The sequence below is a fragment of the Mus pahari genome, chromosome 2 (genome assembly GCF_900095145.1).
Source record: "Mus pahari chromosome 2, PAHARI_EIJ_v1.1, whole genome shotgun sequence".
Taxonomy (NCBI): Eukaryota; Metazoa; Chordata; class Mammalia; order Rodentia; family Muridae; genus Mus; species Mus pahari.
The window spans coordinates 163848414-163873000 of record NC_034591.1 but is presented as its reverse complement, the minus strand read 5'-3'; the positions used below and the strand labels follow the sequence as shown (position 1 = coordinate 163873000).

Genomic DNA, 24587 nt, shown 5'->3' with positions numbered 1-24587 from the left:
TCACATTAGCCTTAATAATAAACATTCCACAATGCCTATATCTAACTGATGTCATCTTTTGATACTTGAAATTATTAATGGCTCATAAGCACTATATCAATCCATGGCAGTTGTTCAAAATTATTTAAATGAGTACCAAATATATAGCAAGAAATATTTTCACAAAATTTACTAAGCCATTACAAGTCATGGCTCAAATGTAGTGTACAGTGAAAATACATACTCCTTTAGGAATGCTCTGTTCTCTTCTGAATTCCTATAGCACTGTTTATAGAAATCTAAAATGTTTTATATATTCTGTCTTGTAAGTACAGAAAGATATAAATTAAATTCACAGTAGATTACTAATAACATTTTTGTGTCCTATTTCGTACCCCTACATGAATGCTTGTTTATAAGTTAGGACTTGCCTTTTCAATTAAGCCTCTTCACATTAAAAAACAAACAAACAAACTAGATTTCTATTTCTATTTCTATTAGATTTATCCTCCAGAAAGAGATCAGGAAAGTTATCTGAATGTCTTGGCTGAGAATACTCTGGAAAATTATGTTCTTGAAATAAGTTATGAGTCAGACCGAGCATAAAAGTTACTACTCTACATTGTGTAGTCTTTGAATTATAGCAGTACATCAATAATCTTTTTTTCTGATTTCAAAGTAAACAGATTTCTCATAATTTCTTCATTCACCTTAACATTTTCTACCTCTCTAACGTGATGATTTTAAGTGATTTTCCCCTTAAATTTATATAAAGCGTGTTTATATTGTGAAAAATATTTCTGCTTGTGGTACAGACATCCAATTTCTATCAATGGATTAATGGAAACAGATGATGACAAAAAGAAAGTAGATGACATATTGGTATAGTTTCACTCAGATTTGAGTAAAAGAAGAAGACACTCTGAAAAGGTAATGAATCTTCATTCTTTAAAGAGCATACACGCACATGCTCTATTTCTTGACATTGCCTGTGTTTGCAAAAAAAAAAAAAGTTTATATGTTGCTGCTGCTTTTCATCAATACCAATATTTGTCCAGCACTCCTCTTAAATGGATTTCAGATAAACAGTTTTATTTTCACACACACACACACACACACACACACACACACACACACACACATACCGGAAAAAAAATATACATCTGGATACTCACACTCAGGTAAAACTCAAGAATGGAAAATAAATCAGTCATCAAAGAATTTGTCAGGTAGATTCATATTGAATTATCCTATTTATTCCAGAGGGAAATGACCGGTATTTAAGAAAAACTCCCTAATGCTTCAGTTTTGACCGAAGTACACTAAAAACACAACTAACTATACATAAAGTTTAAATATATGGCCAGTGACACAACTAGACTTTAGAATTTGGGGGTGTGTTCTCTCTCTCCCTCTCATCTATCTTTTTCCATCCCTCCCTTCCTCCCTCCCTCTCTTCCCCTCTCTCACTCATAGTTCCAAACTATTTCATTTGTTGGTAAAATTCTGTTTCTGTTTACATCACTCAGATCCCTACAACTGTATTGCCCTTCATCTTTGATGCTATTACCTCATCATTTGGTTACTAAGTCTTATTTAAGTCTTAAATGAAAGACAAAACATGGAGTTCTATCTTGAGACAGCCTTAGAAGTTGAGCCTTGGAGTTGAATCTCCAACTCTGAAGTTGGGTCTAGCTATTGTCTCTTAGACTTCTATCATGGTGTCTGTACCAACATACCATTTGTAGACTCAAGGTTAGTCTCTCTCCTCCCTATCTCCCTGGTTGGTGTAAGCTGTTAGGCAATCCTCTTCCAAAACCCTCCATCAGCTGTTTCCATACTCACTGGCCACCAGGCATCTGTCTATCACTGCCTGTGTCTCTGGACTTTATCTACAACTGGATCTCACTGCCCGTGTCTCTGGACTTTATCTACAACTGGATCTCACTGCCTGGGTCTCTGGACTTTATCTACAACTGGATCTCATTGCCTGGGTCTCTGGACTTTATCTACAATGGATCTCTTCTATTGTTTTACCTTCCTTACCACCTGCACTGCCTAGGTAGACACAACTGCTCTTCTATCCCAATCACCTCAAATTGTTATTTATTTATTTATTATTTAATTTATTTATAGTTTTGAGAGAGAGAGAGAGAGAGAGAGAGAGAGAGAGAGAGAGAGAGAGAGAGAGAGAGAATATGAGTGTTGTGACAGAGGCCCATTTGTGACAGAGGACGATTTGTGGGAGTTAGTTCTTTTCTTCTACCATATGGGTTCTGAGGATTGAATTCAGGCCATTAGGCTTGGCAGCAAGCACCTTTATCACAAGCTATCCCCTTGGTCCCTTACACACTTTAAAATAAAACTACATTTTAATTGATATTGGAATGTATTTTGTTGCTCTATTGCCCAGGAATTTGAACACTTACCTTTGAACTAAAAATTCAACAAAATTAAGGAAATAAATTAAGAAAGTTTTTACTAGTATGCTTTCATACTAAAACAAAAATGTATTACCTGCTTATTGGCTTTCAACACTGCCCTCAGTGTGGCAATCTGCTCCCGTTTGGTACTCAGCAAGGACTTCAGTTTGAGAATCTCTTCCATTAACGCTTCCTTGTCCTTATCAATCATGGGGGCCAACTCTCGGGCTGCTGCTCTTTGACGAGACAGCTGTAAGGACCTGTCCACTGCTTTCTGCAGATGCTTGATTTGGTCCCGGATTATGGCATTGAGGTTGTAGATATTCATTGGCTCTTTGCGAATATCACTTGTATCCAAAACTGGAGATGATGGTGGGGCAGTAATAACAGGAGAGATTGTGGGAGTCTTAGTTGGACTTGGCTCTTTACTAGTCTCTGTATTTTCCTTTGAAACTGGTTCAGATGATGTCCTTGATTCTACAGGGGATGACACACCTCTCCTGGATAATCTTGGTGACAAAAGCCCTCTGGGATCATCAGGCCCCTTGAGGCTGCCACTTCGAGTAACTCTGCTTTGTCTATAGTAGTCCAACATGACTCTATTGGGAGTTTCATTATTACACAGACACACATGGTGGTAAAGCTGGGCTAGTTCCTCACTAAACGTCACCAACTCATCCTGGGCTGTATTAAGGGTGTTGTGATTTTCGTTGGCTATGCCAGTCATCTTTTGCAACTCCTTCTCCATGTGGGCCATCTTCTCACCACTCTCCTTAGATGTCTTCTCAAGGTTTGTCACTTGTTCATCATACATTTGGATCTTACTCTCATATTTGGTCTTTTCTTCTGTATAATTTTCTACAGATTTATTATATTTTTCCTTTAAGGCCTTAATTTCTGCTTTCAAATCAATGACTTCTGTGACGGCCACTCTATATTTGCACTCAAGGATCTCTAAGCCATTGATGTCCACCTCATAGTCGTGGGCTTCCTCCGCTGAGTTCCGGCCCTTCTCACAATCTAGCTCAGCCTTGATCTCTTTGCTGTTTTGCAAGCCCCTCATAGCATTGACATGTTCTGTGAGCCGGTGCACTCGCTCATGCTGCTCTGTCAGCGCCCCCTTGGTGTGTTCTAGCTGGGTTTGTGACTCCTGGAGGTTGGCCAGTAGAATAGCTTTTTCCCTCTCTACCTGTAATGACAGAAGACAATGTCTGAATAACTTCAGGGCAAAGTCAATAATGAACTCAATGCAGTTGGACAGCCAACACTCCCATTATTTCAAATTAAATTAAAATGTTTCCTTGTTTGAGTTCTGGTAAGTCAATCTAAAAATACCTAATTCATAATATGGAATTTTATGGAAGCCAAGCCATTTGAATTTTTCATGAAGAAAATGGAAAAAAATCTATTGTTGGCATTATGATCTCATTGGATGTCTCTCAAGCTTATTATAGGGATAGAATACCTTGATAAATGAGATAATATATTTTTAAAAGTTTGGGGTCTATTTTGTAATTTGTTTGAATTTAATATAACATTTTCTAAAAATCTATCAGTTTCTTCATTATAGCAACTACAGAAAAAAAAAAATCAACAGAACATGTGCTCCCCTTTGTGTGTCAAAAATCCCATAACATGCTACATACCATCAACATGAATTTATTCTTGCAGATTTAAATGAAGCTCTTACCTGAATAAGCTGCTGCTTCAATTTCTGAATTTCTGAAATGTTCAACTCACTGAATAAGTCAGACACAGGGTGTAGGGACTCTCCTTTCCTGGTAGTGGGAGTACGATAGTCTCCATTCAGTTTCCCAAGAGGCCCATGGATATGCCCATTCATCTTGTCATCATTATTTGGCTCACTTCCATCCTCAGCAAACTTGAGCCCATCTACTGAGATGCTGATGTGGTTATCACTGAGGTTGATGTACTGGGACAGCTCCTTCCTCAGGTTGTTCTTTTGCTCTCTTTCATTCTTCAGTGTCTCAAGGGCTTCTTCCAACTGATGCTCTGCAATCTCTTTCAGTCGAATGGCATCTTCTAGTTGGCTATTCAGTAATACTGTTTCTTCTTCAAATCGCTTAATTTCATGCTTTAAGCCTTCGTATTCAACCTAAATTAGATAGGTTAAAGAAGATTGGTAAAACTAAAATTTGAGCCTTATAAAACTCCTATTAAATACTTTACTAGTCTTAATCATTTAAGAAAAGTATAACAGTCTCTTATGGTAATACACAATAGTTAGTTGCAAATGTACATATACACACATATCTATATATAAATATATATACAACTAGCCATATTTTAAAAAAATAAAAATATATAATTTAACACTTAGAAGAGAGGAAATGGTTTTTACTGTATTAGGACATTTTAAAGATCCAATGAAGAAGACAGAGTTGTTTTCCTAACAAATAATGATAAAATATAGTTGGTAATATTTTATCAAAATTTTCAATATTCACTACTCAAGAAAAATGTTTTTACCATCACTTTTACTTCATTAATGAAAAGGAGGTTTTTAGTATGCATACAAACATTTGTTTAAAAGATCACAAGTATGCCAATGCTCCCTCTGTAAAGTTTAAAAACAAATTATGCTCTTCAATTAGAAATTTGCTTAATAAATATCTACTCTGAAAAAAACTAGAATAAATAACAAACATACTATTAGATACTAACATAAATTGTGCATTTAGTTTTATATGTATTTGTATTTTCATTATTTAAATTGAAACTGGCATCACAGACCATTATTATCACTTTCATATACATTTTCTTTCCCCTCCTCTCTTTTCATAATCTTAATGTAATTGCTTATTTTGAAAAAAAATTGAGGCATCAGTTTAGTTGGGATGTAGATTTGGCTGATATAAACAAGACTTATTTAAAAATGCCTTAGTTGAGATAAAAGGATTTTACCCTATGTAACAGAATAAGGATAGATAGCCAAGGCAAGCTTGGGATCTCAGTTTCATGAGTTTGTCTGTGAGCAAGGCTTCTCTCTTGCTACATAACCTCCTACTATAGTTCATGCAATACAGCAGGTAGTAGTAGGTATGCCATTTTGATTATGTCACCAGAAGATTGAAGGAAAGTATATATCCTTTCCTTTTAGGGATGTCTTAAAGTTTCCCATATTGCTTTTCTTCACATACATACAACATTTTGCTGTAAGGAAAGTGAAATGTAATTTCTAGTAGGGTAAGGCTTGCACAGTTATGAAAGAAGCAGCATTAAGTGTTATAGAAGGTCACTAGACCAATGGTTCATGGAACACACTATGGAAGAGCCATGTATAAAAGCTGTTTCTAAGACTTTATTACATATGGGAATGAGGAGAGTATTAATTCTTAACAGAATGTTCACCACCCTACAGCTTGTAATAAACTCTGTAAGGCATATGAATAAATGATGTTTGTAAAAATGTCTTCATCACACTGTGAGGCAGAGGATACATTATATAAAAATACAGAAAAGATACTTCTAAAGAAAAAACAAATGTCATTATAATTTCAACATTGCCATAACAGAATTACTCAAAAAAGTCAAATAGAAAAAAATGTGTTGTCTTAGTTACTTTTTTGTTGCTGTGAAAGGCACAATGACCAAGGATACTTATAGAAGGAAGGGTTTGTTGAGGGGTTACAATTTCAAAGGGTTAGGGTTTATGACCACTACCTGGTGGTGAGCATGGTAGCAGGCAAGTAAGAATTACACTGAAGCAGTATCTGAGAGCTTGCATCTTGATCCACAAGTATGAGGCAAAGAGCTGAGAATTGTATGGGCTTTGGAACCTTAAAGCCTACCACAGTGGCATACCTCCTCCAATAAGGTCATACCTCCTAATCCTTCCCAAACTGTTTTATCAACTAGAGTCCAAGTAATCAAACATATGAACCCCTCAAAGTCATTCACTTTCAAACCATTGTCTTCCACTCCCATAGGCTCATGCGTTTAGTCCAACTTAAAAAGTCCCCACAGTCTATTACAGTCTCAATACAGTTTAAAAGTCCAAAGTCTCTTCTGAGAATCAAGGAAATCTCTTAACTATAATCCTCAGTAAAATCAAAGCAAGAATAAAAAATTGCATACTTTCATAATACAATGGCATAGACTATACATACCATTCCAAAAGGAAGGAGGCATAGTAAGGATATACTGGACCAAAGTCAGACCAAAACCTAGCAGAGAAAACTTCAAACCATCTAAGTCCATGCCTGATGCTAAAGGGTGTAGATACCTCCACACTCGTAGCTTTTGCTGACTGTAACACACTTATCTTTAGCTTGTCACATTCCCTGTCTGCAGATTTCCTTGGCAAATATCACAAGACTATAGCATTTTTAACATCTTTGGGTCTCCAAGACAACTCAAGTTTCACTTTCACAACTTGACATAATGGCCACTTTACATGAACGCCTTCCTTTCACAAGCTGCAGTGTTAGTTTGGTGGGGCCTTGCACTAAGGGTACAACTTCCTTTACTCCATTTTACATCAGATCTCTCTCCTTAATTGCTTTCAGAACAAGCCTTGCTCCAATACTAAATATCTAGGTGCTCTTTTTTTCTCCCCAAACTGTATATTTTGCATTTCTTTTCCCTGCTTGCTGTTTTTCATTGTAGTCTTGCATAAGAGTAATCACTAATAACCACATGATGAGTCAATATTAGGTTGTCTTGAAATTTCTTCTGACAACAAAAATATTCCCAAACTTTTCAATTTAGCTTCAGGTAGATCTTAGGACAAAGCCAAAAAGCAGCCACATTCATTGCCAGAATTATCACAATTGTTTTTAGTCTAGTTGTTAATATTTTTCTCCTCTGAAATTTCTTGTTGGGTCTCTATAGTCCACATTGATCTCAACACTACTGCCTTTGAAGCTCCTTTTAAGGATAGCCCATTATGTCCCATTTAAAATATTTAATCACGCTCTTAGTCTAAATCCCCCAAATCTTCCACATTTATCTAATAAATAGCATGGCCATGCCTTTTACAGAAATAACTCACTCCCTGGTGCTGACTTCTGTCTTAGTTACTTTTCTGTTGCTGTGAACAAGATATCATGACCAAGGCAATTGAAATAATTTATTGGAGCTTACAGTTTCAAAGAGTTAGTTTGTAACCATTATGGTGGAGAGTGAGGCAGTAGCCAGGTAGGCAGGCATGATGATGGAGTGGTAACTAAGAGCTCACATCTTTATCCACAAGCACTAAGGGGAGGGAGGGAGGGAGGGAGGGAGGGAGGGAGGGAGGGAGGGAGGAGGAGAGAGAGAGAGAGAGAGAGAGAGAGAGAGAGAGAGAGAACTAGCTGGAAACAGTGTGGGCTTTTGAAATCTCAAAGCATGCCTCCAGTGGCACATCTCCTTCAACAAAGACACACCCCATAATTTTTCTCAAATAGTTCCACCCACTGGGAATCAAACATTCAAATATATGAGCCTCTGAAGGGTATTCTCATTTAAACCACCACACATGTCAATTATCACGCTAATGTTTTACCCTAAATGTCGATTTGAGTATATATATATATATATATATATATATATATATATATATATATATATATCAAATCTTCTCACTGCATACTACCAATAATTGCCTTCTAAATGTGTCAAGAGCCATTTTGCCTGCTTCTGTGAAGGAGTCAAGTCAAGCCAGGGTCTACTGGCAAGTTTCCTGACCTGCTGACGCATGGAACAATAAGAGGGGGTGGGATACACTTGAAGCTCAAGTTGAGGGGCTGAATGTTCTGTTAATCTTGGAGGAAGGAACAGGGAGCAATAGGGAGGCCTCCAGATGGGTACAGATATTGAATGTACATCAACCATGGTCTCTGTTGGCTTGTGACTTTGTTTCCCACAGTACTGTAAAGTATTTAAGGCTATGAGAAATGCATTTGGTGCTGTCCAAATATTTACTGGACAGCCCTCCCAGTTTCTAACCTTTGTCTCTGGGTCTTCCATTCTTCCTATAATCCTCACTCCCCTCTCAGAGGACTGCTTGTCTTTGTACCAACTGGACTGGTACATAATTGTATTTAAAGGAGGAATTTCTGTGTTCTACATCATTATGTAAGATTGTAAGTATTTGGTCTAGTGAGTTACTCAATGGGTAAACGTATGTGCCATGCAAGCCTGGTAACTTGAGTCTAATCCCTAAAACGTTTGCAAAGTCGAAAATAGAAAACTGAAAAAATAAAATAAAATAAATAAAAAAGAAATTAAAAAAAAGAAAACTGACCCCATAAAGTTGTCTTCTTGCCCCTATTTGCACACTGTGGTACACACACACGTGTACACACACAATGTACATATACATATAATAATAAATAATTTTTAAAAGATTGTAGAGGCGCTCCCTCATAGAAGCGGGGGGGATGGGGGATGAACCAGCTTTGCAGAGAGGAAACCTGGAANAGGGATAACATTTGAAATGTAAATAAAAAATATAACCAATAAAAAATGGAAAAGAGTTTGCAGAATAATAAATAGAATAATAAAAAGCTCTTTGGAGAAAACACATAACAGATCATTTTAAACAATGCTGCACAGCTATAACAATGTGCAGACAAATTGTTCTCTAAAAAAAACCTAGTCTAGAGCATCCAATAACCTGGATGACCCTGGATGTTAACCAATTTGCCAAATTAACATAGTCCTTTGTTTGCATTCTGTACTATAGTGGGCCCAAGAAGGTACATACTCTATTGTCCCTTCGGATATCAAATGATTTCAAGGTAGTGAATACAAAATGGTAGCCATAGACAATGTAGCCTATAAATAAATGTTAGATATTTGACCTGCAAAATATTGATTATTTTCCTTGGTTGGCAATATTTAGAAATTGAATGACCAAACATATTTATTTATTTATTTATTTATTTATTTATTTATTTATTTAGGTTTTTCGAGACAGGGTTTCTCTGTATAACCCTGGCTGTCCTGGACCTCACTTTGTAGACCAGGCTGGCTTCCAACTCAGAAATCCGCCTGCCTCTGCCTCCCGAGTGCTGGGATTAAAGGTGTGTGCCACCACGCCCAGCTCCAAATATTTTTTAAAATATTTAATTTCTCATTAAAAATAAAAAGAAGGAAAAGAAAGGAAAGAATTCAGACAATGTCAGGCCATCTTTCCAAAGAACAAAAATCACTACTAGCTAAACAGTGACTGTTCCTTCTTTACATCTGTATACTGATCAATGGATCTTCCCCCAACCCCTGATTTATCTGGTTTTGTGATTCCGACCAGAACCTTTCAGCCTTTCCTGCCAAGCAAAATCCAAACACTTTTCCTTCACATTTGCTCACTTGGCTGGGTTTCAGCTATACTGTTACTCCTTCCCACACTTTATCACTTTTAGTAGAGCAGAACTCATTTCCTGATCATATGAATCTTGATTATTAGCAATAATGTAAAAGAAATTGAGGAAAAAGTAGAGAGACAGAAGATTTTAAAATGTCGCCCCTGAGATTATTCTAATACCTGCTAATGACTTAGTATCAGGGAAGCTTGGGGCTCAGAAGGGTTAACCCAATTACAGAAAAATAATAGGGTTGCCTTAGATTGGCTTGGGGGAAAGCTAGCATAGAAATTTACTTGGGACAATAGAGTGTTATATCACAATTTCTTCCAAACCCACTTCTTAGACTGTAAAGTTGCTATCTCTTCACATTCTTTTCTTTCCCTCTTGCAAACTTCCCCTAGCATATCAACCAACCCACTGACTATCATCAGATGGTATCATGACCTATATTTTGAGACATTAAGTTCATTTGCATTGTAGATCTCTTATTTGTAATTTTTGTCAAAAAATATTGAACCATAGATTGGGGATTACAAAATATTACTATGATTATGGACCAAATCTAGCCCACTAGTTATTTCTGTAAGTAAAGTGTTATTAAAACACAAACACACTGATAGGTTACTGCTTTGCCTATGGCTGAGTTGCATACTAAAGGAGATTATATAGTCTATAGAATCTAAAATAGTTATACATCTAGAAAAAAAGAGATGCACAAATTTCTCTTTTTTTCAATGCTGTACTATTTTTTCTTTTTTATTGGATATTTTATTTATTTACATTTCAAATGTTATCCCCTTTCCTGGTTTCCCCTCTGTAAACCCCCTATCTCACCCCAACTCCTCTGCTTCTATGAGAACGATTTCCTACCTACCCACACTCCGAATTCACCACCCTAGTATTCCCCTACACTAGGGCATCAAGCTTTCACAGGACCAAGGGCCTCCCCTCCCATTGATACCAGATAAGGCCATCCTCTGCTATTTATGCTATATATGCAACCTCCATGTGTTCTCTTTGGTTGATGGTTTAGTCTCTGGAAGTTTTGGGAGGTCTGGTTGGTTGATATTGTTGTTCTTCCTATGGGGTTGCAAACCCCTTCAGCTCCTTCAGTCCTTTCCGTAACTCCTCCCTTGGAGTCCCTGTGCTCAGTCCAATGGTTTGCTGTGAGCATATGCCTCTGATTTGTCAGGTTCTGGCAGAGCCTCTCTGGAGACAGCTATATCAGGCTCCTGTCAGCAAGCACTTCTTGGCAACACAATAGTGTCTGGGTTTGGAGTTTGTATATGGGATAAATTTCTCTTAAAACTGAGTTCTCATGTTTCAACTATCATCTGGGCTAATAAACACTCCCAGGCATCTTGGCACTCTTCTAAGGATATCTAACAGTGGCCTAATTAACCGTCTAGGCAAGTTACATGCAGTTTCAGATACTCCGCACACTGTCTGTTCATTCCTGCCCGTGCAGAGGTGCCAGTAGGACCACAGAAGTCAATGGAATAACCACATGAAACACTACTAATTTAAGTGAACTTGTTTTAAAGTCTTCTGTGTTCTTTATCAGTAACCACTCCACACACAGATATACATACCAACAAATATATCCATATAGTTTGTAAGTATCTGAGGATTTTATTTAGAAAAAAATGTATTTCTCAGGTCTAAATTTCTCCATTAGGACTTACTTATTCCAGCCACATCAGACCTAAGTGCCTTGTGTGTGGGCTTGTCTATCAGCTATTGCATAGGAAACTTAGTACACATAGTGGAAAGAATGGTGTGAATATACATTCTAGAATATACATTCTATAACCCTCTTAATTGGCTGAATCAACACCTTCCCTCACATTCCTAAGAAGACATCTTATTTCTGCAACCCTCAAAAACTGGAGGCAGGGAGAAAGGGAAGAGGGTAGAAGCTATGATCAGAAATCAAATTTCAATTTTATCAATCTATAGATTTATTTTCTCTCTTGAGTTTTTCCATCCCCCATTAACCCTTACTCAACAACATTTTAGACCTAGGTACCAAACTAAAAAGGGAGAAAATGTAGAATCATGCACTGTGGGTTGTTTCCAAATTTACCAAAGTCAAAAGTCATACTCTATAGATTCCCATATCTCACCAGCTTAATATTGTGTCTGGTACTTGGTTGATGTCCTGACTGAGTGATTATAATAGGTTTAAACTAGATTTAAACTTGTTTTATAGTGCAAGACCCTCTGAAAGATTTGAACTTTTAGTTCATCTTTGATGAATTACTTGAGATAATTTATAAACAAATTATCATATTGCAGATTCAAGAATACAAACAACAGTAATTGTGAAAACCCACAGTACAAACCAATTAGGAAAACTAAACCATCAATTGTGATTTGAATGTGAAATATCCCCCAATATACTCATTTGTTTGAACACTTAGTCACCTGACAGAGGTATTATTTGGAAAGGTTGAGGAACCATTGGGAGGTGGAAAAGTGAGTTACTAGGGATAGACCTTAAGTACTTATAATCTGGCCAGCTTCATGCTCTGGCCTCTATGCCTTCTCTATCTGCAACCATGCCTTCTCCATCGTGATGGACTGTTAGCTCCAAGCTCTAAAAGACAAAACAAACCTTTTTTCCATTGAGTTGCTTTTTTACAGAGTATTTTAATCACAGCAAAAAGAAAGTAGAATTTGGGACCAAGAAGAAAGGTTACTGTTGTGGTAAACCTGACCATGAGATTCTTAAGCATTGGGAACTGGTTTGTTGGGAGCATCTGGAAGAATTTGGAACTTTGGGCTACAAAAGCTCTTGAATGGTGTAAACAAAGCTTAATGGGTTGTTCTGGTGGGAATTTGGAAAACCAAATGAAGAGAGAAATGCTGATAGTGGTGGGTTGGCTTATGATATTTCAGAGGGGAACAGAGTCTATCAGGAGTTAGGCAGAAGGCTATTCATGTGATATTCTAGTAAAGCATCTAGTGACATTCTGCCTATGTCCTGAGAATTTGTTTAAACATGAATTAAAATGTAATAAACTGATGTGTTTTGTTAGTGAGATAAGTAGGCATGATAGAATTCTACATGTGGCATAGTTATTACTTTTTTGTGTAGGTCTGGAGTGATAAAGGATAATAATTGAGGTAAAGGGATGCTTTTAAAAGGTGTTCTTTTCAAAAGGAGAAAGCCTGCACTCCACTGTTCATGTTATTCCCAGCTTCTGGAAAGCAATTATATAGGGAACTTCCCAAGGTCAGCAGACAGAATCTGATAACAACTGCAATATGAGGGAGCCAGATTCCATCCCAAAGTGGCACCAGAACTTACTAGTGTCTGCTAGTACCATGTGGCACTGGTTTTGCAGGCATGAGAGATGCAATACTGAAAGGTTCATGAAGTCTCCTTCCACAGTTTCAAAGAACTATTGAGACAAAACAGTATGTGCTGTGAATAAAGGTCCAGAAAGAAGGCCCTGAGAGACCTCTGTGAAGCTGTGAAGGTAAATACTAAGTTATAGTGGAGACTCAGAATATTGAAGATGCCAGGACCAGGAAACATCTGCTAAGGAAAGCTGTAGGTGTGGTATGAAGCTTACATAGAGGCTGTGTGTGCTGCAGAAGGCAGAACTAGAAGAATGGGGCCCAGCCAATTTCATCACATGCTCCAGATGGCAGACATGAGGCTGCAGGATTTAGTTAGACTAAACACATTTTGCACCAAGAGATGAGCATGAGCCTAGAGGGGCCAGAATGTTGTGGTTTGAATGTAAAATGCATCCTACATGGTCACATGTCTGAATTCATGACTCCTACCTAGTGGTTCTGCTTGGGAAGGTTGTGGAACTTTTAGAAGATAGTTTTCATGGTAGAAGTTGGTCACTGGGGGTATACCTTGGGGTGTTATAACCCAGGCCTACTACCTGATCACTTTCTGCTTTCCAGAGGCAAATGTAATGTGACCATTCAACCTTGTGTTTCTGTTGCCATGTCTTTCCTGCTTGTTACTATGCTTTCTTTCCCATTATGGACTATGTCCCCAGGAACTGTAAACTAAAACAAATCCTTTCTCCTTTAAGTTGTTTTTGTCTTACAAAGGATAACAAAAAGAAACTAAGACACCATCTAGGCCTCATTCCAGGAAAAAAAATTAAATTACAAGGTACTTTTATAACGAAGTTACAGCTGAAAAACAAACTAAACATTTTTTCTCACTATTTTCTTCCTATTAATTTATACTTTTCTATATGCATTGAGAACAATCTGTCCCAAAAATGAGACAAGCAGACAGATAACAAGGAGGAGGATGATAAAGAAGAAAAGGAGGAGAGATGAAGGAAATGGAAAGAAAACAAAGAAAAAGAAGGGAAGGAAGGGAAAGGGAGGAGAGATGATGAGAGAAAGGCAAAGGAGAAAAAAAAGGAAGGAAATGAAAGAAAGAGAGAAGAGAGAAAGGAAGGAAAGGGAAGGAAGAAGGAATTGGGTAAAGGAAGGGAGAATGGGGAGGAAGCATGAAAGTAAAGGGAAGAGAGTGGGGGGGGACAGAGAAGGAAAAGGAAAGGAAGGAGAAAAGGAGGAAGACTAGTATTTATAGGAAGATCTTGAAGATGCCATGTAAAACAAGTGAGTATATACCCAGTAACAATGAGAAGTTGCTAAGTTAAATTTATTGTAATGCATTTGACTTACTACTAAAACAAATTAGCATGGAGCTAAAATAAATGAGTTCTTACTTATAAACAGTATTATAAAGTATACTACTTACATGTCTTTTTTTCTTATACAATTTAGCTGTCATAGGAAGATTGAGAAATCCCAGTATACAAATTAAAGGAGTATAAGAAAAAAGCCTGGCAGGCTCTTTCTTGAGAAATAACAAATAGAGCTTAAGAGATGACTCAGCAGTTACGAGGACTTCTGTGTGTGCTCATACACAGACCACAAATAGTAAAGACAAATCTTTTGAAAAAAAGAAATATAAGAGTGAACCTCATTTATTAGAACATGTGAATCCATCTGTGGTATAAGTTTTTAAAAATCTTAAGCCTCACCTGGTTCTGCTTCAATGTGGACACTAGTTTCTGCAATGTGATATTTTCTTCTTCCAATTCTGTGTAGTCCTGGAGGAGTCGGGCCTCCCGGAATTTATATTCTCGGATTTCATCTTTCATTCGTATTCTCTGTAGCTCCACCATCTCATTGTTCTGAAACAATACAAAAATCAGAATAAAACTTCCCTATTCTAGATTTCAGTAAATGTTCACAAAAACCTGGCAGTTAAATAATAAAATGATTTCCTATATTTAAATTGGTACTGCCTTTTAAGATGACAATTTAATGATATCTATTAAAACTTTCAAATCACAAATACCTGACCTAGCAATCTGACATTTAAAAATTATTCTTAAACATATTTTCAAAGAAATAAATAAAAAGCTAAACAAATTCATGCTTATTCACACAAAGAATGGGAAATAGGCTATAGTTTTTGCTATTTAGAGAATACTGAAATAAATTATTTTCTTTAAATTACAAAACTATTTAAAATGATGAGAAATACAATCAGAAGAAACTTTAATGTATTAAAAGAGAAGTGTAGCTACAGTATATCATTAAATGTGTAAGTAAGCTGTAGACTAATAGGCACAGTAGGATCTCATGTGTATTAAAAATAAGGAAGTGGACTGGAGAGATGGCTCAGTGGGTAAGAGCATTTGCTGCTCTTCCAGAGGATCTGGATTGGATTTCTAGAACTCACAAGACAGCTCACAACCATCTGTAACTCCAATTCAGCATATTCCATGCCATCTTCAGTCTCCACAGGCAACAGGCATGCAACTCAGATATTCATACTCATAAAATAAAAACAAATAGATATTTGTACAGTAAAAAATTTATATTTAAAAATAAATTAATAAGGGGGAGAGTCTGGGTATTATGGTACACATCTGGATTTCCAGGACATAGAAGGCAGAAGGAGGAGGATCAGGGGCTCATGGACAGGTTGGGTTGCATAGCACCCTATCTCAAAAAACAAAACAGTAAAAATGAATAAAATTAAAGAAGTGCATACATGTGTACATGCACATACAAACAAACCTCACTTTCGTGTTATAAACATATTTGTGAAAATTCTCCCCAAACTGTCAATAGTGATTATTTAGCAGGGATAGGGCTAGGCAGATTATAGCAATAGGAAGAGGGCCACTTAATGTTATAACCTATGGAAGTCCTATGTAAAATTCTCCATTGTTTAAAAACTCTTTATTGTTGACCTCCACTCCATGTATCTTCATTCTTTATTCACTTTCCATCTCTGTAGAAACATGCACTAATGATTCACCCATGCTAATTTATGATTGATAGGACATTGCTCTTAAGTATGAGTGTAGTTAATGTAAGAGAGAGAAACACATCTTTGTGTCCCATAACTTGAAAGATAATAGATATCCTCAAATAAAAAGAGGTTCAGGAAACCTTGATAGGTTAAAACTACACTTTTTTTTTCTTCTAGGCCTCCCAGAACCTTTAAAATGCCAGTGTACATTGAGCTAGTGTATATTAAGAGTCTGTTAAGAGAAAAATACATTACCATTTGTTAAGTGTATTTGGCCTTAAGACCTTTAGCTTTTTCAAAGAATATTTTAAACAATTTATAGACAAAAATCATTGGAAATGATGGTATCATATAGGCAAAGAAGTATAACTTCAAGCTAGTGAGACCCTAAACAGTGAGCAAACAAGAACATATCCTGCCTCCTATAGCCCAAGGGTCAGAGGAAGCCAGAATACTATCACATTTCACAAGTCAAGTAAGCCAAGTTAACTATTCCCACAACTGACACATATCACATTCACAGATCACATTTTAACCAGGCCCACTCTTCTGTAAAATTCTCCACTTAACATTTTTCTAAAACTGTACTATGCATTTTTCAGGCATCTGTCTCCCAGCCCAAACCACAGACAAGTAGAATCTTCCAGTCTAACTTGGTGATGCAAAGGAGCCTTTACTTCCTGTGCTACAACACCTTCCTGCCTATCCTTCTAAGAAACCCTAAAGGAAAGAGCCTTGCTTTTAGGAAATGGGTTGGGGTGTTGTTGAGGCTTTGCTCTGAACCTCAGCCATGATGTTAATGTTGTGAGGAGAATTCTTAGAAAGAAGCTGTGTCTACACAAGACTGGCTGGTTAAAACTGCAGTGATGTTGATAGCTTGGAATTTTGCAGGTCCAGAAGCTAACTACCATATCTTGGAGTCATTCCTTGCTGATGGTAAAACTTTCTATGACTAATAGAGTTTAACACACACACACACACACACACACACACACACACACACACACACACACACACACACACACACACACACACACACACACACACACACACTTTTGAAATCTTTTAACTTAGCAGACAACTAGCTTCCACCAACCCAAAAGTTAAAATTGTCATTAGATCCTAAGATGGCATCTGGCCAGGCAGTGGTGGCGCACACCTTTAATTCCAGCACTTGGGAGGCAGAGGCTGGCAGATTTCTGAGTTCGAGGCTAGCCTAGTCTATAGAGTGAGTTCCAGGACATCCAGGACTACACAGAGAAACCCTGTCTTGAAAAACCAAACATATATATATATATATCATCTGAAGCCTATAGAAAAACTTCCCCCATCTTGTTGTACCACCTCTCTGATATCCCTACCAATGTATTTTAAACTTGTCCTGACCTATGACTTTCTTTGGTCTGTAAAAGTATAAAACCACTTCCACGTTGAAACAGTTTTTGATATAACCTAAATCATTGTTTCCAGGCCATAGTCTTTCACAATGACTCTAGAATAATCTATCTCTTATTCTTTTAAAGATGAGAACTGTGTTTAGTACTTCAAAAGTTTCTGGTGCCACCATAAGGGACTCTGAGAATGATCCATTTTTCACCAAAGCAATCGCCTTAATGGAAGTCAGACACCTGCATAGAACCATTGAGTCCAGGCCACTTGCTCTCTTTGAAATATTTTGATTTATCTCCTGACACTCTGCCTCAACAAAAAATTTGGGGTAACCTTAATCTATGTTACCAGGCCATGGTCACTCAAAGTAGCCCCAGAATAAACTATCTTTTACTTCCTTTAAGGTGAGAGCTTGTTGTGCCCTGAGTCCACACAGGGCACAACAACCCAGCTGAGAAAATCCGCTGCAACTCGCCAAAGAGTCTTTTTATTGTTTCAAGTTGGATCATTTACGAATGCTGGCAAGTGACCCTGAGTCCAGAAAACATTGAGTTTATATACAGTATAGTTAGGAGGAATAGTGAGAATATTCACAGAAAAGGAGAGTAGAGGGTGGAACAGTACTGAAGTGGGAGGGGGGTTAATGGGTGTCTGTTTAAGGACTAAATTTATGGCCAGTCGTAACTGTCTGTGACCTGACCTCTATTTACCTTTTACTTTTTCCAAGGTCTCCCTTGTTATTTCTCTAAGGTCTCAAGGACAGGAGCCTGGAGAGTTATCAGGAGTGTTGGGTTTTTGGAGACACATAGATAGGGAGGTCTCCTCAGAATGTCCTCATTAAGGGGAAGTTTTATGGGTAGTGGTGCTCTAAAGCTAGGGGCAGGGAAGGGGCTGCTGCAGGAGGGCACAGCATAGAAACCAGCTCTCTGCATATAATGCTTGCAGCTGGGTGGTGGGGAGTGGGGTGGGGTGGGGAGGGAGGATGGGAGCCTCTGGCGGGGAACACAGAGGCAAACTGTACAACACTGAAGTCTCTCTAGTATCAGTAATTTGGGGTTACAACAAGCTGTGGTTTTTGTGTCAATGATGTTAATAACCGTCTTGCCTAAAGGACAGTGTGGTTTTATTTCAATCTCTCTCTCTCTCTCTCTCTCTCTCTCTCTCTCTCTCTCTCTCTCCCTCCCTCCCTCCCTCCCTCTCTCCTACCCCTTCACACTTTCTTCTCCTTTTTTTCCCTCTCCTCTCCTCTCTCTCCTTAAAAACAGGGTGGATGACATAAACCACAAAGCCAACCATGATTAAAATGGCATAAAATTAAAAAGCAAAAAACTAAGTAAAATGTAAAAACGGTTAGACAAGATGATCAGGACCTGTGTAGGAATCAGAACATGTCATGTTCACATCTTGATTAATTTCAGCTGAAAGCACTAGAGAACCAACAGACTCAGGAAGGGCTTCTTGCCCTTCCTTTTCAACCTAAAGTGTCCAGTAGAGAAAAGACTTATCCTTCTATATAGAAGAACATTGTTATCATCAGAGATAAAAATCATGCTGAAATGGGTTTATATAAGCAAGCTACTGAGATAAGTCTAATTTCCTACTACTTTCCTCCCACAATTCACTGGGTTAAAAACTTCAGCAAAGGCAAAAGCAGGAAAAGCTCTATGAGTTTGAGACCAGCCTAGTCTACATAGCAAGTTCCAGGCCAGTAAAGAATACATAGTGTGACCTGTCTCAAAAAACAAAACCAACAAAAAAAAGGTAAGACTGTAATATTTAGGTATTGTGAGCTTTCTATATTTAAAATACTAAAGAATCTTCATATTTTATTTTCAATACCTGCCTATAAATTGGGGGCTAAAGAGATGACTCCGTGGTTAAGAGCACTCTTGCAGAGGACCCAAGTTCAATTCCCAGCACCCACATGGCAGTTCACAGCTATCTGTAACTCCAGGATCTACACAGATATACATGTGGGCAAAACATGAATGCACATAAAATAAAAATAAATAAAAATTTAAAAAATCATTGGTTTCCATATTTTATTTTAGAAAATTCATATGAAAAGCAATTAATTTAATTTGGAGCAGGTGATAAAAATAATTCTTTCCTTTAGACAACTGAAACAAATATTTCTTTTTTAATTAATTTTTTATTTTTGAGATCATAATATAATTACATCATGTCCCCCTTCCCTTTCCTCCCTTTACATCCTCCCATATACCCTTCCTTGCTCTCCTGCAAACGTACAGGCTCTTTTTCATTAATTTTTATTACACACACACACATTCTTAAATATATAAATACCACAAGCTCAGTTTGTACAATGCTACTTTTATGTGTGTTTTCAGGGATGACCATATGGTACAAGATAACCAATTGTTAGGTTCTTCTCTAGAAAAGGGTATTTCTTCCACTCTCAGCATTCCTGAGTGGTCTGCAGTTCTTTGTGTAGGATTGAAGCTTCAGGGTCTTTCTCCCATCCACTTTATTATGTCTATTGTTGTTGTCTATGTTCAGCTCCTGTTTAGGCACTCATGTTGGTGAGTCTTGAGAATGTAGTTTATGACATTCCTAAAAGACACAGTCTCACAGCAAACTCCCTGATCCTCTGGCTCCTATAGTATTTCCTGCCTTCTCTTCTGAAATGATCTCTGAGCCTTAGGTGCAGGAAGTGTTTCATAGATGTACCCACTTTCTTAAAGCTATGTCTATCAAGATATTAGCAATAGCAGTTTGAAACAAATAAACTTGAACCTGTCTTTGAAACTAGTCTATCAAGAACATGTGGCGGGCTGGTGAGATGGCTCAGTGGGTAAGAGCACCCGACTGTTCTTCCAAAGGTCCTGAGTTCAAATCCCAGAAACCACATGGTGGCTCACAACCATCCACAACGAGATCTAGCTTCCTCTTCTGAAGTGTCTGAAGACAGCTACAGTGTACTTACATATAATAAATAAATCTTTAAAAAAAAAAAAAAAAAGAATATGTGGGCACTGGTAACTTAAAAACTAATGGGGACAGGAAGTTAAAGACCAATTTCTAAGTATATTTGCTAAAGGTCAATTAATTGTATTTCTCTATGAAATGTCCATCTGAGGTGATATAGCTGTGAAAGTGAGGACGAATGGCCAGGTAGGTGGTGGTTCTCAGACATGTGGGATAGGCATGGTTTTACACTGAGGTCACTGAGGCATCTTGTGCATGAGGTAAGGTCACTGGGGCACCTTGTGCATGCATTAAGGTCACTAGGGCACCTTGTACATGCAGTGAGCTTACTGGGGCACCTCATGCATGCAGGGAGGTCACTGGGGCACTTAATGCATGCAGTGAACTCACTAGAGCACCTCATGCATGCAGTGAACTCACTAGGGCACCTCATACATGCAGGGAGGTCACTGGGGCACCTCATGCATTCAGTGAGGTCACTGGGGCACCTCAATCAGACCATTTAGAGATGCATTAAGAATGGAAGAGCTACCAAATAACTGAAACATAAGAAAAAAAAAAGATAACATAACACTTATCAACTTAGCTGGGTGTGGTGGCGCACGCCTTTAATCCCAGCACTTGGGAGGCAGAGGCAGGTGGATTTCTGAGTTCGAGGCCAACCTGGTCTAAAAAGTGAGTTCCAGGACAGCCAGGACTATACAGAGAAACCCTGTCTCGAAAAACCAAAAAAAAAAAAAAAAAAAAAAAAAACCCACTATGATATAGTAATAATTAAATAGTTTTCCTTGATGTCAGAGTAGATACAAATAACAATAAAGCAGAATAGAAATAGGGAGATATATCTCAAAGAGAAGTCCAGAATATAAAATCACAACAGAATGATGAAGAACTCAACAGTGAAAATTAGAAGATAACAATGGACAGTGAGTTTCTGTAATTTGAGAAGGGTCAAAAGAAAAAGATAGGGTAAGATACTAATTTAAAATTGCTAAAACATAGTCAATAGGAAATAGTAAATTTAAAAACAGAATCACCAAAACCTGAATGAGGAAAACAAATCCAACAGGCCAATGATAGGCAGAATAGAAAACTCAAAACATTAAAATAACTCAACTAGCATTTAGCACACACTAATAGTATAACACTGAAATCCAATAAAGGTGTAAACTTTAAGGCATAAATTATTCTTTAAGTTTGTATTTAATTTATGATATTTATTCTACAAATGAATAAAAGTGGTATGCTTCTTATTCTTTGGCTCTTTTTCTTTTCTGCATATCTACTGCATGCCAACCTTTGTGCAAGAATGATCTCAAAAACTCATTTCAAAATATCATTATTGAGGGCTGGAGAGATGGCTCAGTGGTTAAGAGCACTGACTGCTCTTCTGAAGGTCCTTAGTTCAAATCCCAGCAACCATATGGTGGCTCACAATGATCCATAATGAGGTCTGACACCCTCTTCTGGTGTGTCTGAGGACAGCTACAGTGTACTTATATATAATAATAAATAAATCTTTGGGTTGGAGTGAGCAGAGTTGGAGCAAGCAGAGATCCTGCGTTCAATTCCCAGCAACCACATGATGACTCACAACCATCTAAACAGCCACAGTGTACTCATATACATTAAATAAATAAATAAATAAATAAATAAATGTTTTTTAAAAATCATTATTGAGCCAGGCATAATGGTACATACCTCTAAGTCCAGCATTAAGGGCATAGGATCAGGAAGATCAAGAATTAAAACTATTTAGCCAATTTAAGGCCCGTCCAGGATAAAATGAGACTCTATCTCTTTAAAACAATTTCACTGTTTATCTATGAAATAAGTAACCTAAAAAAATTATAATGCTTAGTGCATGTCAGGTATCTTATTTGGACCTTATATGCCCCCTAATAACTCATATCTTAAGGGCTTTGGGAAGTCGTGAAACCTGGGGCACATCCTTTAGGAGAACACTGGATTCTAATCCCACTTCTCTGTTTTCCTTTGCCTCCCAGATACTGTGTCTTGAGCATCTTGATCTGCTACAAGCTCTCCTATGTGGGACCACCTTGCCACAGGCCCAGAAGGAAGAGAAACAATTGGCTATGGACATAAATCTTTAAAATTATGCTCTAAAATAACCTTTTCTTCCTTAAAAGATATTTGAGTCAGGTATTTTGTCAGTGACAGAAAGCTGATTAATACATGAGGTTTGGTAAAGTGGGAATAATTTTCTAAAGATTCATGTAGTCAGAAGAGCCTGAAACTCCCTATGTAACTGCAGAGGACCTTTTATGTCTTATCTCCTGCTTCCACCTCTTAAATTCTGCAATCATTATGCCTGGCTTTCTTTTTATAGATTTTTTTTCTTTTCTTTTTTTAAAGATAGGATTTCACAATGTACCCAAGCTGGCTTCAAACTTGTTGTGCTGCCTCAGCATTCCAAGTGCTAGGAGTCCAATCATGAACCACAAGCTGCATGGAATGGAAAACTTTTTTCTCTTACTAATAGAAACATAAAGTTGTTTGATCATTTATAAAAGTGATATAACTTTCTACAGGTCTCCTTTTAAAAGTTTTTTATCTGATATAGCAACTCTACTTTTAAAGTGATATATTGAAGAAAATCTTAAATATATCTAATAAACACACACAAACAGCATTCAGATAACATAACAACTAAAGTTAGCTCTGCAATAGTTACTGTTCCAAGTGCTTCCCACTGAGTAATACACTTACTAATACAACAGTCTCATAAAGCAGGTGCTGCCACTAGTCTCATTTGTTAGACAACAATACTGAGGTTCAAGATAAACCACCTGCCTGAGGTTACTCAGCTAATATGTGATGATTAAATGCTAATATGGAGGTGAACCTACTTATAAAATTTGCACTAAACTTCTAATTTCAATTATTTGAAAAGTTTTAAATAAGAAACATAAACAAGTTTTAGCAAATACATTATTCTTTTTTTTAATGTTTTAAATTATTCTTTTTTTTAAAGACTTATTTATTTATTATATGTAAGTACACTGTAGCTGTCTTCAGACACTCCAGTAGAGGGCGTAGCATCACTTACATGCCTGGTGCCCAGAGAGGCCAGAAGAGGGCACTAGAATTAGAGTTACAGATGCTTGCCAGTCATCATGTGGATGTTGGGAATCAAAGCCAGGGCAATCAGTTAAAGGAACTGTAATATGTTAATATAGTAGAATAATATCCAGCTATAAAAAGGAACAAATTTGATGTTGAAGTATCCAACAAAGATGAATCTCGAATGCATTACGACAGGAAAAAAAGGATTCAGTCTCAAAAACTACATGCTAAACGATTTCACTTTTGTGCACTGCTTGAAAAAGAAAATAAAAGCTCTAGTAGAAGAGCATATATTATTTATTTTAAAGGCATCTGCCTAGGTTACTATAGGTATTAAAGATAATGAATAGATAAACAAATTAAATTTTGAAACTGAAAAAATTAAAACTGAGTTAAACATTTAAGGAGAAAGTCAACATATAGATCCAATGATTTGCATTTTTAAGGATTTCCAACAAAGGTAAAGGTTGGTAGTAGTCAGTAGTGACTAGTGACTTCTTCTTCTTCTTCTTCTTCTTCTTCTTCTTCTTCTTCTTCTTCTTCTTCTTCTTCTTCTTCTTCTTTTTCTTCTTCTTCTTCTTTTCTTCTTTTCCTCCTTCTCCTTCTTCTCCTTCTCCTCCTCCTTCTTCTCTTCCTCCTCTTCCTCTTCCTCCTCCTCCTTCTCTTTCTCCTCCTTCCTCCTCTTCTTCTACTCCTTCTTCCTCTTTTTTAACACATTGTAAACAGATGTATTGACTGATACTGGTCATAGATCATGCAGTAGAGAGAGAAGCTCACCAAGATGCTAAGCCTTCATTTCCCAAAGGTGCAGAGGGGTGCAGTCACTCGGGGAAGACTGACACCTGGTTAGTTCACTCCAGTTACTTTATTCAAACATTATACAAAGTTAACTGGGACTGGGAAAGGTTCCAACTGCCAAAGTTATCTTGCCCTTGCTGCTCATAAGAGCAAACAACCCACACAAACCTCAGTCCCTTTTGACCATGGCTAGTCATAATCAAAAATAAAAATTTCAGGTTTGCCAGGAGTGTCTTAGGACTAGGATTAGGCAGCTGTAAGCTCTCATTTAGCACAAAGTGCAGACCTCTATAAAGACAACATTTCTTCAAGGTTCAAACAGTCTCATAACAA

General features: G+C 37.3%; 1 protein-coding gene across 3 annotated transcripts in view; it reads right to left on the bottom strand.

Annotated features, from left to right (window-relative positions):
- Window positions 1-24587, bottom strand: part of Bicd1 (BICD cargo adaptor 1) — a 137141-nt gene that overhangs the window by 40218 nt on the left and 72336 nt on the right. For all 3 annotated transcript variants that reach the window (XM_021190400.2, XM_021190401.2, XM_029534853.1), the window contains exons 3-5: window positions 14746-14898; window positions 4093-4518; window positions 2497-3591 (exon numbers count right to left, since the gene is read on the bottom strand). In XM_021190400.2, the coding sequence (XP_021046059.1) occupies window positions 2497-3591; window positions 4093-4518; window positions 14746-14898 (1674 nt within the window). The remainder of the gene's footprint in view (window positions 1-2496; window positions 3592-4092; window positions 4519-14745; window positions 14899-24587) is intronic.